The sequence below is a fragment of the Pungitius pungitius genome, chromosome 18, assembly GCF_949316345.1.
Source record: "Pungitius pungitius chromosome 18, fPunPun2.1, whole genome shotgun sequence".
NCBI lineage: Eukaryota > Metazoa > Chordata > Actinopteri > Perciformes > Gasterosteidae > Pungitius > Pungitius pungitius.
The window spans coordinates 16,309,492-16,324,666 of record NC_084917.1 but is presented as its reverse complement, the minus strand read 5'-3'; the positions used below and the strand labels follow the sequence as shown (position 1 = coordinate 16,324,666).

Sequence of the window (15,175 nt, the reverse complement as noted above, 5' to 3'; positions counted from 1 at the left end):
TTCCAGTGAAAATTATTCTTTGTACACCTCTGTCATGATAGGTACCAGTTTATCTACAACATTCTTATAATACTTTGAGGGAAATCCATCTAACCCAGGGTACATTTAACGCCATTTAAACCTCCTCCCCTGTTATGGGGCTTTCCAAATAATTCTTTTGATCCACTGGAATTTTTGGTAATGTAATTTTTGAAAGTATTTTCACATAGCCTATGAGTTATAAACCTTTCCTTTGTGTTAGTTTCCCCTTTCCATCTTTCGCTGGTATAGCAAAGCTAGTCTCTTTTTGTTGTAACTGTCTGGCTAATAATTGGCCATTTTTCCCCCACTCTCATAAAAAATTTTTTATATTTAGGCGATGTGAGGTGGTTTGTATGGTCTCTCATGAACGGACGAGAAAAGGTACACCGCAGCGGTCTTGTATTTTTCCAATTGGACGTAAATGCAGCATTGGTGACGTCACTAAGAGGAGATAAACATGGCGTCCGGACAGCAATGGGTGTTGGTGGAAATGGTTCAAGCGTTTTACGAGGCAAGTTGCTCCTTTGTGCAACTCTGTTGGGTGGACACTGGTGTTCACAAGTACATTTCTCGTATGTTTTGCTATTCGTTGATGATTGTAATTTAGTTTTGAGGTTGTTTATGGCAAACTTCTCCTCCAGGAACTACCCGCGGCTCCGGGAGGACGTTTGGTAACCTCTCAGCCAATTGGGTGACGTGTTTTATCCGCCCCACGCGTTACTGAGCGAGAGGAGGCAAGGGAACAAGGAAGTAGGCAGTCCACGGAAACGCGTTAGCTTCCTCAGTATCAAACATGTACTGAATCGACTAACTGTAGGGTTTAAGCCTAGAACAATAGTAAAGCTTTGTTTGTAGTTGTAGTATTATGAATTTGTACTGTCTAGTGAGCGTGAAGATTGCCAAAATGGTGTGATGTAACGTTAACTGAACACTACTTGTATAACGTTAAGTGTATTAAATCTATTTTAAGGTTCATGTTTTTAAAGGTCGACATAAATATTCTTAAGAAAATGACCAGCTCAGTAGTAATTATGTAGCTTCAGCCCTCCTTAACTATGCTAGAAGATGAACTAGAGAAACCTTCCGGAACACTGTTTCTTTACCGATACTTGATTGCCGTTTCTTTCTTTGGTATGTACCACTTCCTTATAACATAACCGTACTGAACTGGTAATGCATAGGATTATGATCGACCTGGCATTGCCCACATCCTGCCAGAATATTTGTGGTTATATAAATTGCCCAAAGATGAACACGTTCACTGACCTGACAGCAACATATTCCTAATTCCTCTCTCAGGCCCCTGCTTACCACCTGATCCTAGAGGGGATCCTCATCCTGTGGATAATCAGACTTCTTTTCTCCAAGACCTACAAACTTCACGAGACGTATAAACTCACAGAGAAGGTAGGCTGTGTGTACGCGCGCTTGTGCATGCACATGCAAGAGTCTGTCAGTCACCAAACCGCTGTCATGTGTTGCAGGAGAAGGAGGACCTCATTGAGGAGTGGCAGCCGGAGCCACTTGTTCCTCCTGTTTCTAAAGACCATCCGTCCCTCAGTTATGATGTAGTCACAGGGTGAGACGCTTTCCAATGTTGTCTAAAGCCAAGGCCCCCCTATTTATCTAGATCAGGGGTGTCCACAATTTTATTTCCGAGGGCCACATACATAAAAATATACGAAAGAATGGGCCACTCACTAGGTGTGAGGTATACTGCCTTGCTTTGATCTGAAGGACAGCTGGCAGGTCAGGAGTAAGTTTGGTGGTTGAGATGGGAAGGACGTCAGAGATGCTTTTGATCGTTCTGGTTCTCAGTTTTCTTTTGTTCAGCATTAACAGAGAGAATGTCTGTTCACAGACAAGAGACAGAGCTTCATGTGCGCGTACAGCTGTGGTACCAGCTGCTCTTTGCCTTGTAGTCTCTTGTTCAGGGTGTTGTTATGGTAGAGATCTAGATATCAACTAAAAAAGCACATTTGCCGCAACAGGCTCGACATGTCCTTGTCCAGTAGGGCTGCGACTAACGATTATTTTGATATTCAATTAATCGGTTGATTACTGTTTTTGATGAATCGGATAAAAAAACAGCATTAATCAGCAGCTCGAGGTTCCTTCCATTTCTCACGTTAAACAACAGGACAACGTGGTGGTTATGTTGACTTTGCATATTTTGCCATTGACACACTTTTTTAGTTAAATCAATGTGAAATGCTTGCACACGTCTTTGCCTGCGTCATGTGACTCACAACGACTGCCGGCACTGCTGGCTGCTCTTTCCTCTATGTCAGCTCGACTCTTCTTTTTTTCAACTGTGAGTGATGTAATAGTCGCGCGACACAACAAATTGATTTTTTTGAAAAAAAAATTTGAAATTTTAATAATCGATTTTTAGCGATTTCATTGATTCGTTGTTGCAGCAGCCCTATTGTCCACCCAGCACCACAGTCCCTACCCGTCTCAGGTTTGCTCTAGTCGTCGTCTGCTAGATGGTCGTCATTCAAACATACAATTTTACATTAATATTAAGCCTCGCTGTAATGAGCCTCTCTATGTTATTTGAAGTGAAGACCTCAGTGATGGTGTTACTCTGAACTCCACACACTACTGCAGTGTGTTACAGGAAGCTAAACGTTATTTTCCATTACAGACCTCCAAGCCACAAAATCACAATCAATGGAAAAGAGTGCATCAACTTTGCTTCATTTAACTTCCTGGGTCTCCTGGACAATGAGCGGGTTAAGGTCAGTAGTCATTATTTAAGCCATTACTACCTTTATTTCAACAGGCTGCTAGCTTCACTGTGTGACCGCACCGACCAATCAGTTCACATCCTCATTATCCTCATTACAGCAAAAAGCTTTGGCATCACTGAAGAAATATGGTGTAGGCACATGTGGTCCCAGGGGCTTCTATGGAACATTTGGTGAGTGAAACTTGCGTCTATCCCTTAGAGGTTTCTTGCAAATGAACCCAGTTGACAATAAGCTCAGCCCGGTGTTAGAGCTTAACAGGCGACCCTGTTAACTGGCGACTTTCAGCCAGAAGCATCTGTTGTCATTATGAGAGGTATTCAAAATAGGAAGAGAACACGTAGCTGTCCTCGTAAATGCTGCTTATAAAGAAAATTATTTCAGTGTCAAGCCTTCTCATTTATACAAACAGTTCTGGTCCAAGCTTTGGACATACCTTCTCTTCTCTTCTACCTTGTAGATATTAAAGACATCAAACAATAAAGGAACACATGGAACTAGAAAATGCATTTCCTGCTGAAAATGCGTTGGAATGCAGAAAGCTGAAATCAATTTTAAAAAGTTGCTTAAAGTACAGAAATGAACCAAGCTGAAATTTTTCTAAACATTGCTGAAATACTAGAAAAAGCTGAAATACATTTAAAAATAGCTGGAAATACAGAAAAGAGAAAAGCTGAAATGAACTTGAATAAAGATTCGAAGAACAATACTTGGAATGCATCACTGCATTCCAACAATAAGTAGAATAAAGATTAGAAGAACAATACTTGGAATACATCAATGCATTCCAACAATTATACAAAGTACCTTTTGCTTTGATGACAGCTTTGCACACTCTTGTCATTCTTGGAACCAGCTTCACAAGTTGGTCACCTGGAACGCCTTGAAGGAGTTCTCGGAGATGCTAAGCACTTTTTTGCCTTCACTCTGTGGTCCAACTCATCCCAGACTAGCTCAATGGGCTATAAGTGGGGTGTAGTGTAGGTGGAGGCCAGGTCATGTGACACAGTGCTCATCACTCTCCTTCATGATCAAATAGTCCTCACAGAGCCTAGGGGTGGGTTTGGGGTCATTGTCCCGTTGTAATACAAATGCTGGTGCCACTAAGCTCAAACCAGATGGGATTGCGATTGCATATTGCTGCAGAATGCTGGTTAAGAGCAATGTCACCAGCAACACCCCCCACATCTTCTCACCCTTTTCTGCGTCTTAAAAAAGACACTGCGGGTGAAACCATCAATCTCAACTGTGGACTGAGGTCTGATTCACACAGTCTCCTCTGAACAGGTGATGTTGAGATGAGTCTGTTACTTGAACTCCGATGAGTAGGGTTTATGGGCGCTCTAATCTGAGGTTTCTGCGGCTTGTAACTCGAATGAACCGCTCCTTGGCAGAAGAGAGAACTCTTGGTTTTCCTGTTCATCAGAGCATTTGACTTCACTTGAGGATCTGTTCAAAAATCATGAAATGTTCTGGATTGACTGATCTTCCTGCAGGGCCGGCGCTAGCCATTTCGGTGCCCTAAGCACAAATGCTTAGTGGTGCCCCCCCCCCAACAATAACAACCATTCAGAATTTCTTAGTTAGGTTCTCTTTATTCCCCAAATAACTTCTAAACATAAATAATTTACATAAACAAACATGAAAAGAAATAAATTATATAAAAGATGAAATTATAAATACCAAATACCACCACAATTACTAAAAACACAGATTTGAAACTTAACATTGTAAACGCAGAAAGTATTCAAGTATATAACCGTGTAAGTAATAATGTGCACATTTCTTCAGTAAATAATATACATAAGTACAAATAATAAAAATAAAGTGCAAATTTTAAAGTGCAAATAACCATACATAGATACAAACTGCACAGTAGAATTTACTTTACCATCTCTATAAAAAAGACCATTCTGCTATCTGATAGAACTATATTACAAACATGTGTTATTGCTAACACTAACAGAAACGATAACGGTAACATCAATGATAACAAAAACGTAAATGATAACATAAAAAACAAATGATAACAAAAACGGTAACGGTAACAGAAACTTCGGGCGGCCCGCGGACAAGTACCGAATACGGCCCACCGGCGATCCGTGCGGACATTATGAGCGCGAGTATATGTGGCCATCTGGCCGCCCGCTGACCGCTAGCAAAGGTCCTCACAAGAAAAAGTTTGGGGACCCCTGATTTAAAACATTGTCTTAGCTGAGAGCGACGCGCGAGCATCATCCGTCTCTTTTCTGCCCCCGACTCTTGATGCCTTTTCGAAGCCATTTCAAAGCTGTCTGCCACATTTGAGATTTGAGGCATAATCGAACAAACCACTGGGTGGTGGGGGGAGGGGGGGGCGCACAGGAGGTTCCTCCTTGTCTCCACTAATTTGGTCTAGGCCTATTACTTTTGTATTGCTTTTGCATATTAACATGCTTTATACATTTGTTATTTATACTAGTAGCCTACTGTGATGAATTTTCACATCCCAGATTTTTTGATGCCCCCCCAGGCACTTGGTGCCCTACGTGCAGTGCGTGATGTGCGTGTGCGGAGCGCCGGCGCTGCCTTCCTGTTCTAAAGTAATGATGGACTGTTTGTCTTTACTTAGTTGAGTGGTTCTTGCCATAATATGGATTATAATTTAGTGATTTGGGCCTGATTACTGTATAGAACTGTGCACCAACCCTGCAACACAAATGATCTCAAGCACATTAGAAAGGCAGGAAATCTCACAAATTCTTGACAAGACAAACCAGTTTCACATGCTTCTGTGAGGAATATAAGACATTTGTTTGTTGAGCATTTTTTTTATTGTTATACCTCCTACCAAAATGCTATAAACTCACTGTGGTGAAGAGCTACTGCTTGTGGCCTCTGACTGTTTTTAAGAGCAATATAAGTTCAATCCCCAGTTATCAATGTTATTACATTATTTTTTTATATTATCATTTTTTCATGAATGTTTTATTCTTTCACACATGTTATCACAAAACGGGTTCCAAAGAAGATGTTTCATTTTATTTCAAAAGGGCAATTTGCTCCCTTCCTGTTTCAAACATCAGGCAATGATTGGAACTCGGGTGGACTCTTCCTCAAAAGAATCTCCAACGTCAAAAACCGGTATACATGAGAAGGCTTGACGATGAACTGAAACGTTTAAACAAAACTGCATTCACAAGAACAGCTATGTTTTCTCTTCCTGTTTTCAACAGCTTTGGGGTGTTACCAGGTCTGTAAGCCGTAACACCGGCTCAATGGTGCATTCTGAGCTACCATGAAGTGCGCACTGTCAATTAAAATCAGCACATTTCAGCGAGATGCAGACCGCACAATTGACATTATGCTTCTGAAGGATATATTCAGGATTTCTGACTGTTTCATCAGGGCAAATGGGTGTGAAGGTCAGTGCAGGTGTAGTGTGTTGGTTTGAACTACTGTCTTATTTCTGTTATCCAGATGTTCACCTGGAGCTGGAGAGTCGTCTGGCTAAATTCATGAAAACAGAAGAAGCCATTATCTATTCTTACGGCTTTGCGACCATCGCCAGTGCCATCCCTGCCTACTCCAAGAGGGGGGACATCATCTTTGTGTAAGTGCTGTCTCCGCTGACGCATAGAGAGCAATATCTAATTTGTACTTTAGAATTGTTTTCTAGGGAGCGTGAGATGGACATCTGTAATGTGTCCTCTGGGCCTGATAGCATGCTCATGCAGTGTTTCCCATACGTTTATGGCTCTGGCAGGGGGAAATGTATGTATGTTTCTGTCTTTCCCCCTGTGTTCAGGGACGAAGCGGCCTGCTTCTCCATCCAGAAGGGTCTTCAAGCGTCCCGCAGCTTCATCAAATACTTCAAACACAACAACATGGAGGATCTGGAAAGGCTGCTCAGCGAGCAGGAGCTGGAGGACCAGAAGGTTAGTTCAGGGGCTTTAGGTCTCGCAATGTCCCTTTGTTTACTTGCTTGCCACATGTCGCCCGTACTGTTTGAGCTGCAACAAGAATTATGATAATCCTGTTTCCACTCTGTATTCATGTCTTACTGTCTGTCTTATGAAAAAACATAGTTTGTTTCTGTGGCAGAATCCTCGTAAAGCCAGAGTGACCAGGAAGTTTATTCTTGTGGAGGGTCTGTACATCAACACTGCGGACATCTGTCCTTTGCCAGAACTGGTAAATAAAAGGCTGCTTATTATCCACATAAAGCACATGCATACATGAAATATCCCCTTTGAGCAGAGGTCCCCAACCTTTTTTGCCTCAGAGATCGATTTCACGTAAGAAAATATTGTGCAAGACCGGTCTTGAAGGTGTGGAATTTATAATTGAGAAGAAGAATCTGATTATTTTTCTAAATAAAATATTTTATGAAGATCGACATTTACCAATGACAAGGCATTAGCTGATTTTTACATTTAAACATGTTGTGTTTCATGACACATCATATGTCCGCACAGTTACCTCACAGCCTCAGATGCTAGTGAGTGAAGCAAGTCTGGAAATAAGCCAAATGTCGAAAGAAACATTTCAAACAACTTAATAAGACACTTATTTTATGATTTTTTTGACATGCGTACTGCTCAGAGCAATATCAGTGACCTGCACGTCTGCAGACAGGACACAGCTACAGCTGTTTATGGATGCTAAATGAACCTGCATGATCCCTTATCAGCGACGTTTTCAAATGTGGTCTTCTAGACTAGTTTCATAATGAATCCTAAAAACATGGGAGTAGGGGCTGCCCTGCACGCACTCACACCGAGAGGTCACAGTCATATGCACAAGCTCTGGCCAGAAGTGAAATGTGAAAGTATTTTGGCTACATTACATAGCCGTGTATAATTAATGCTTTGTTGGCACTATGTAGATTTCAATAATATCTTGCTGTAGGTTAATACTAATATTACTGACTTAAGTGTTAAAATAGCTGTGCAGAAAGAAGCTAGTAAAAAGGGGAACCATACAGATGTTTTATTTGTTACTATTATAGATAAATATAGCAGTACCGTATTGTATTTATAGTATCTTGCCCTATATTTATTGTATTGTAAGTGTTGGGTATCATGATATTTATGGCAGGTATTGTATCAAAGTCATAATTTTGGTATTGTCACAACCCCAATTCCTACATGGCTCTGCTCTATTGCTCATTGAGTGTTTTGTGGAAACCTGCAGGTGAAGATGAAGTACAAGTACAAGGTGCGGATCTTCCTGGAGGAGAGCATGTCTTTTGGTGTGTTGGGAGAACATGGCCGAGGAGTCACGGAACACTTTGGGGTCAACGTGAGTTCACTCACCTTACATTACCACATGCTTTGTGCCGCACAGTTTTTTATTTCTGACTTTGTTTTGTTGATGCTATAGTTCTCAGACTCACACCGGTAGCTGCTGATCAAATTCATGTAATTCTAAAAATAATTGGAAAGATTCAAGTGGCTCGCCCAAAGTTACATTCAGTGTTCCCCTAGATTTACATCTTTTGGGGGCCGACGGGTGGGGTGGGAGCGTGCTCGCCTATAAGTGAGGGCACGTATCTGCGTGCTTCCACGGGGCAGAACTTCCATGCGCAGCTGGGACTGCACAATTGTCATAGTAAAAAAAAAATCATGCCATAACAGGGATATTTCCATTTTGTATATAGTTATGTGGCCATTGTGGGTAATAATAACATGTTGCTATTTCCATAACATGCAGATCGATGACATTGACCTAATCAGTGCCAACATGGAGAACGCTGTAGCCTCCATCGGAGGCTTCTGCTGTGGACGTTCCTTTGTTATTGACCACCAGGTAAAATCCTCCAAATTGCCGAATTGCTTCCACCAAATGTTGACGTCAACAGGATGAAATTAAACACTCCGTTTCTTCTTTAACCTTAGGTCCATCCGTAGGTATTGTTATTTACCTGGACATGATTCATTAAAACGTCTTTGTCTTCTCTATCAATGGGCAGCGTTTGTCGGGCCAGGGCTACTGTTTCTCTGCCTCCCTGCCTCCCATGCTGGCTGCTGCCGCCATTGAGGCCCTCAACATCATGGAGGAGGATCCAGGTACACAGTCCGCCTTCAATTGCTTTCTCCTCTCTGTGCACCTTTTCCCTTTGTGCAAAGCACTTTGTTCAAGACAAAAAGGAGACAAGAGGAGTCTCATGTATACCGTTTTATTTATTTATAGATGTATTTCCGTACAGTGCTCTGTATTTTAGACTTGCCTAATAATTTTAGACTGAATTATTAGGCAAGTTTTATTTTTGAGGATTATTTTTATTATTAAATAACTGCAGTTCTCACGGTCAATCCAAAATAAAAATAAACCCCAAACCTGGATATTTAAGAGAATAAAAGGGAGGTTTTGGCTTTCTTAGGAGAATATCTATGTGCGCACAATTATTGGTAAACAATTATTATGCATCTAAATGAAAAGCATAATGAGGAGGCTCTAGCAGTGTGGAGTTGCTCTGCATAGCAAGGAGGGTAGTTTCTATGGAATGGTCTGCCTTGAAGCCTAACCGGTGAGGGTTAAGTAGGTTGTTACGGTGGACATAGGAGGAGAGTTGGTTAAAGCTAGTACATTCAAGAGTTTTGGACTAAAATGAAAGAAGAGAAACCGGTCTGTAGTTGTTTTGAAGTTGTTCAGATGGGTTGAGGGTGGGTTTCTTCAGGAGTGGGTTAACTCTTGCCTGCTTCAGAGAGTTGGGAAAACAGACAGATAACAGAGCATTGTTAATGAGACAGGTGAGGAAAGGAAGAAGGTGAGGAGCAATAGATTGTAGGATATGGGATGTAATGGGGTCAAGAGGGCAGGTGGTGGGACGGGCAGAGGTCACTAAGGTAAGAACTTGGTTAGGAGACAGGGGTGTGAAACAGGGAAGCGAGGGCGATAGAGGTAAAGTCGGTGGGATATCGGTGGAAGGAGGTGGGTTAGAGAAAGCGGTGTCAGCTATTTTACCAAAGAAATAGCTGACAAAGTCTCCCGAAAGAAGGGGGGGGGGGAACTGGGGGGTTCAAGGAGGTTGGTGAAGATAGAAAAGTTTTTTGGGCTTAGAAAATGAGGATTCAATTCTGGATTGGTAGAAAGAGCTTTTGGCAGCAGAGATAGAGGCAGAAAAAGAGGAGAGAAGAGACTGAAATGCATCTACTCACCTCTGGCTTTGTCTGTTGCAGACATTTTCACCATCCTCAGGGACAAGAGCCAACACATTTACAATGCTTTACAAGGGTAAGTTCACATCTTCTTGGTTGAAAACAGTCTGTTACTCTAGGTAAAGACTTCTATTTAGGTGTTAAAGAAGAGGTGGAGAATTTTCACCGAAAAACGGAGGAGATTTCACGGGCGGCTTCTGTACATACCTGCAAACATACATAATTAGGCACACTTTACACATCCCCTCCCAGCTCTTTATGGTAACCTCCCACTTTGCCCATGACCATCTCGTGAATGCATATGCATGAGACGGAAAAGCAAAATTTGCCATTTTCAGTTCCTGCGACAGGCCGTCTGCGCGTTCTCCTCAGTGCGGCATGTTTCGTACATACCTCGCCATGCTTTTAAAGGCATGTTGTGAAACAAACACGGCTGAAGTGGCCACAAAAGTGTTAGTACATGAAGACCTCAGAGGTAGCAGGGACATGGACACATGTGAAATGGTCGTCAAAGCTTCAGTCCCCCTGGAAAGATGGCAGTTATGGTCTCTTACCATAATTGATGTGGTTCCTGATTTGTGACAGAATTCCTGGTCTGAAGTTAGTTGGAGTGCAGTTTGCCCCTGCCCTTCACCTCCAGCTGGAGAGAAGCTCCGGCTCCAGAGACTCTGACATGCAGCTGCTGCGCACCATTGTAGATTATGTAAGTCTACTTTTGTTCAATTTAATTCATTTAATACAAGCCAAAATAAAAAATGAGCCTCAAAGGGCTTTACAATGTGTCCCCATACGACATCCTCTGTCCCAGGGCCCTTTCATCGGCACAGGAAAAACTAACCTTGCACGTCTTCAGAATTTATAAACTCAAATGGCAAGATAAAGGAATGTCTGACTTCATTAGTGGTGTTTTGTAGCTTTGAATTACAGATTTACAGTGTTTTGTACCATACTTAAGTCGTCCCACAACTAGTTGTGACATGTCATTCAGAGGGAATTGTCGAGATTATTATTATAGTCGTCTCTATATTGTTTCCCATCAGTGTCTGGAGAGACGTGTGGCCCTGACTCTCGCTCGCTACCTGGAGAAAGAGGAGCGTTTCCTCCCCTCACCAAGGTAATGCTTCTACTTTATTGGGCAGTTGACACAACATATTACAACAATGTGGCGAGTTTCTCAAGTTTTTCTTGCATATGTGTTTTGCTCTTACAAATCGTTTTTTTTAAATTATAATTTATATTGCAAAGGAAGATAATTGGTGGTAATTCTTCAGGAATAATAATAGATGAGGGAAAAATTTGAGCAATTTTTTTTTAATTACCCGATATTCAACTGGGTAATGCATAACGTGTAAAGTACACTGAGGTTTGTTTCTATGGATATGTGAGCCTGGACACAGTCTGACTGCTCCTCCCGTATCTCCTCAGCATCAGGGTGGTGGTCACCATCCAACAGACAGAGGAGGATGTCCAGAAAGCTGTGTCTTGTATTCGTGAGGCGGCTGCAGTACTTCTCAAATGACAAACAAGTATTTACCACAGCCAGAACCTTAAGTAGATGTGACTGGAGCTTTAGCGGGGGTCCACTGAGTGGAGTGAGTAGGACGTCACTGTGGGGGGACAGACACTCCCACGACAGACTAAGCCCTGCAAACTGACGCAGTCGCAAGAGGCTCTCAGCCCAATAAATACACCTCATGCCTGCTAATCTCGCTTGTTTGTTGCTTCTGTTTGTTTCTTAATTATTCCCCTCTCTGCTTGTTCTCATGCTTCCGTGTGTCATAATCATAAGGCTTGTGCCGCTAGTTGTGTATTGTTATAATTGTAAGAGTACCTCCATGAGGATTGTTTAGTGATGTGAAAAACAACCAAATGAATTGTTGCCTATTCTGTACTGATCAAATAGTAAGCCTTTATCTTGTTTTATTTAACATGTTTGTAGTTGACTAATACATAAACTTGACAAGATGATGGGAATTTTATATGCCACTGCTTGTTTTTCCACAATTACACACTGCTCTTAAAGTTTTTTTTTTTGTTTTTTTTGCGGTTATTGCATTCTGGCTACTTTACTTGTATAAAATGTAAATATATCAGATTTAAATTGAGTTCTGGTGTACAATGGTGTTTTGTATGCCTGAATAAGTTGGTGGAATTGTGCATCAGTTTTGGGGAAAAACTCTTTGATTCAGGTTTTGAAGGTTTTGGTCGAGACATATGGAGGACAAAAGTAAAAATTTATGAATAAATAAATAAATAAACGTATAAATAAAATGCTTAAATGAAAGAATAAATACATTATTATTTATAACTTTATATCTGAATATAAAAAGATTTCTACATTTCTGTCTTTCTACGTTTATTAGGGTCCTCGCTACGACTAGTCGTAGAGGAACCTATTATATTTCAAGGAATTATTATTCTCACAAACTAAGGGACTTTTTGGGGCCTTTATATGGAAGTAAATCTGTGTCATCGGGTTTTGAAAGAAAAAAGTGATTGAATTTCTAGCACTGAATATGCATTGAAATTATGTATCTGTTTTTCAATGTTAAAATACTGCATAAAATTCAACCGCAAAAAATTCAACCACAACATCCGTGAACTCAAGGAAGAGCAATCGATTCTAGATTCAAAATCAAGCAAAATGAGCGCGCACCCAATACAACTTGGGCTTGTCGGCAGCATGGTGACCTGATTGTAGTCTCCGGTTACGAATGTAACCTTAGTTCCCTGAAGGCAATGAGACGCTGCGTAAAAACGCTGTGGGAACGCCTCTGCGTGACCGCGTCATGAAGCACGTGTGAAATCTAACCAATGGCGAGCTGGTACATCATAGGCGGACAACGCCAGGACCAGGACGCTATAAAGGGACCCGAAAGGCATGACCATTCATCTCTGAAAAGCCGAATCAAGTGCCACGGGCAAGCCGGGAGTATGGCAAAGTTGGCAGCGTCTCGTTCCCTTCAGGGAACTAAGGTTACATTCGTAACCGGAGACGTTCCCTCTCAGGGAACTCGAGCTGCGTAAAAACGCTGTGGGAACACCAATACCAACTCTGCCATATGAGCAAGTGACCGTGGTGTGAAGTTAGTGCGCACACTCAGACGAGAGCACCTGTGCTCAAGGCGTAGAGTTAAGGTCTAGACGGTAAAATCTCACGAACGTGTGGGGAGAGGATCAGCCTGCCGCCATGCAAACGTCGTGCAGCGATACTTTTCCCAACAAAAGGGCTTTAGAAGCCGCCATACCGCTGGTAGAATGGGCCCGGACAGCCAAAGGTGCGGGCTGGCCGGCCGATTCATAAGCAAGTGTGATGGCCTCAACCAGCCACTTGCTCATGAGCTTCGCCTGGTCCAACGTCAGGAACGGAGGAGGACAGGGTGCCACGAAGGAAGCGGAATACCAGTGGGTTTCTCGCCAGAGAACGCCCATCTAGTGGGGCATGAGTTGCCGACAGCAGGTCAGCCCTGATGGGAATCTCCAACGGAGGACCTGCGAGGAGCGACATATGGTCCGCGAACCATACTCGGGCCGGACAGAACGGGGCTACTAGCAGTAGGCTGACTCCGTCCTGACGAACCCTCTCCAGTACCCCTGGGAGCAGAGCAACCGGGGGGAAAGCGTACAGGCGTACTCTTGGCCACGCCTGCACCATTGCATCCAACCCGAGTGGGGCGTGTTGCGTGAGGGAGAACCACAGAGGACAATGAGACATCTCTCTGGAGGCAAATAGGTCCACTAGGTCCGCTACGGCCAAAGTGTCTCCAAAGGAGCTCCACCACCTCGGGATGGAGTCTCCAGTCCCCGGGCCTCGGCCCCTGCCTCGACAGGGTGTCTGCCCTCTGGTTTAAGTACCCTGGGATATAAACCGCTCTCAGTGAGCGGAGTTTCCCGAAGGACCACAGGAGGATCTAGCGGGCTAGCTTGTAAAGCGGCCGTGAGCGCAGGCCTCCCTGATGGTTGATATACGAGACCACCGATGTGTTGTCTGACCGAACAAGAACATGCTGGCTCGTCAGGGCTGGGCGGAAGTGTTTCAGCGCCTGAAACCCTGTCAACATCTCATCGCCCTGAGCCACCACTGCAACGGTCTCAAGTGTAACAGGCCGGAAGGGATCACATTGGATGCCGCTGCCAGGAGACCCAACAGTCTCTGAAACTGCTTCACAGTGAGTGGCTGGCCTAGTCTGGCCTGCTTGACTGCAGAGAGGATCGAAACTACTCGAGCGGGAGACAGATGTGCCCGCATCGTGGTCGAATCCCAAATAACGCCCAGGAAGGTGGTCCTCTGCACTGGGGACCGCACGCTGATCTGTGCCGCGATCTGGACCCATTGAGATACATTGGGGAGGGCTTGACACTCTCCCCAAAAGACACAGCGCACTGTAACAGCGCACTGGCAGCGAAGCGATGTTCTAGTAGAGCCGGAACCCTCCTTGGAGGGGGCCAACGGCCCTCGGGCTCGCTGAAACCGGCCGTGCCCTCGAGCAGCCCCGCAGACGTGGCGTCGTCGGGGAAGAAAGGAGTCGAGCGCCTCTGCCTGCCGCCTCTCCGCGTGGAGTTTATCCGCGATGGCCCCAATGGCGCCCCCGAAGAGGGTTGCTGGGGATGTACACACGGGCGGACACCGGCCTTCCCCAGGACGCCGACACCTCAGTGTGGACGTCTGGGAAGAACGGAAAGAGGAAGAGGAACTCTGCGGGAAGGCAGAAACCGTTCTTGCAGCTTACCGGTTGTAGTAGGCTCCTGCCTATCCGCCGGCCAGCTGTTGGGAAGCCTGTAAGCGGCTCGGGTGAGGACCTCCAGCAGTTCTTGGGCGGAAGCGGGGGAATGAGGCGCCTCAACGTCAGCCTCCGCTGCCTCCACGCTCACCACGTCCAGCTCCTCGGAGCTGGAGGATCATGAGAGCAGGTGTCTTGTCCGGGGTGGAGGAAGGCGCCGAGCGTGCCTCCGACGTCGGAAACGAGCGCCTGGGTCCCGCGGTGAAGGGCCGGGAAAAGGCCTCAGCCTCGAGGGCTAGCTAAGCGTGCCTGCCCGTAATGAAACGGGTGAAAGGGGGGGCACACTGTACAAACCGCTCAGCCATTACTCACTAGTCAAACTTCACACCGCACTAGATGAAGGCACAGAGATAAAGGCACAGAGATGAATGGTCCTGCCTTTCGGGTCCCTTTATAGCGTCCTGGTCCTGGCGTCCGTATGGCCACGTATGAAGAAATACAAAAAGAACATATAATGTTCACCCTGAACCAAAACGTT

The 15,175-nt window shown here is 44.2% G+C and overlaps 1 protein-coding gene across 2 annotated transcripts; it reads left to right on the top strand.

The window, feature by feature from the left end:
* The first annotated feature begins 402 nt into the window (after positions 1–402).
* Positions 403–12,255, top strand: sptlc1 (serine palmitoyltransferase, long chain base subunit 1). 2 transcript variants are annotated; one of them, XM_062558805.1, is made up of 15 exons: positions 403–532; positions 1,321–1,428; positions 1,506–1,600; positions 2,672–2,765; positions 2,875–2,947; positions 6,234–6,366; positions 6,562–6,691; positions 6,858–6,947; positions 7,950–8,057; positions 8,469–8,564; positions 8,728–8,824; positions 9,938–9,992; positions 10,502–10,619; positions 10,957–11,030; positions 11,342–12,255. In XM_062558805.1, the coding sequence occupies exons 1-15, from the start codon at positions 479–481 to the stop codon at positions 11,433–11,435; spliced, it is 1,419 nt and encodes a 472-aa protein (XP_062414789.1). In that variant the 5' UTR covers positions 403–478; the 3' UTR covers positions 11,436–12,255. The 2 variants fall into 2 exon arrangements, 1 of the variants encoding a protein (XP_062414789.1); XR_009942701.1 differs by lacking the exons at positions 8,469–8,564; positions 8,728–8,824; positions 9,938–9,992; ... (1 more) ...; positions 10,957–11,030; positions 11,342–12,255 and having other exon boundaries at positions 457–532; positions 6,842–6,947; positions 7,950–8,007.
* Positions 12,256–15,175: the final 2,920 nt, after the last annotated feature.

Excerpts from the sequence above, each read along its gene's own strand:
- sptlc1 (XM_062558805.1), top strand. The coding sequence starts at position 479 with ATGGCGTCCGGACAGCAATGGGTGTTGGTGGAAATGGTTCAAGCGTTT. Across the intron at positions 1,429-1,505 it reads CGTATAAACTCACAGAGAAG|GAGAAGGAGGACCTCATTGA; the intron begins GTAGGCTGTGTG and ends CATGTGTTGCAG. Across the intron at positions 6,692-6,857 it reads AGGAGCTGGAGGACCAGAAG|AATCCTCGTAAAGCCAGAGT; the intron begins GTTAGTTCAGGG and ends TTTCTGTGGCAG.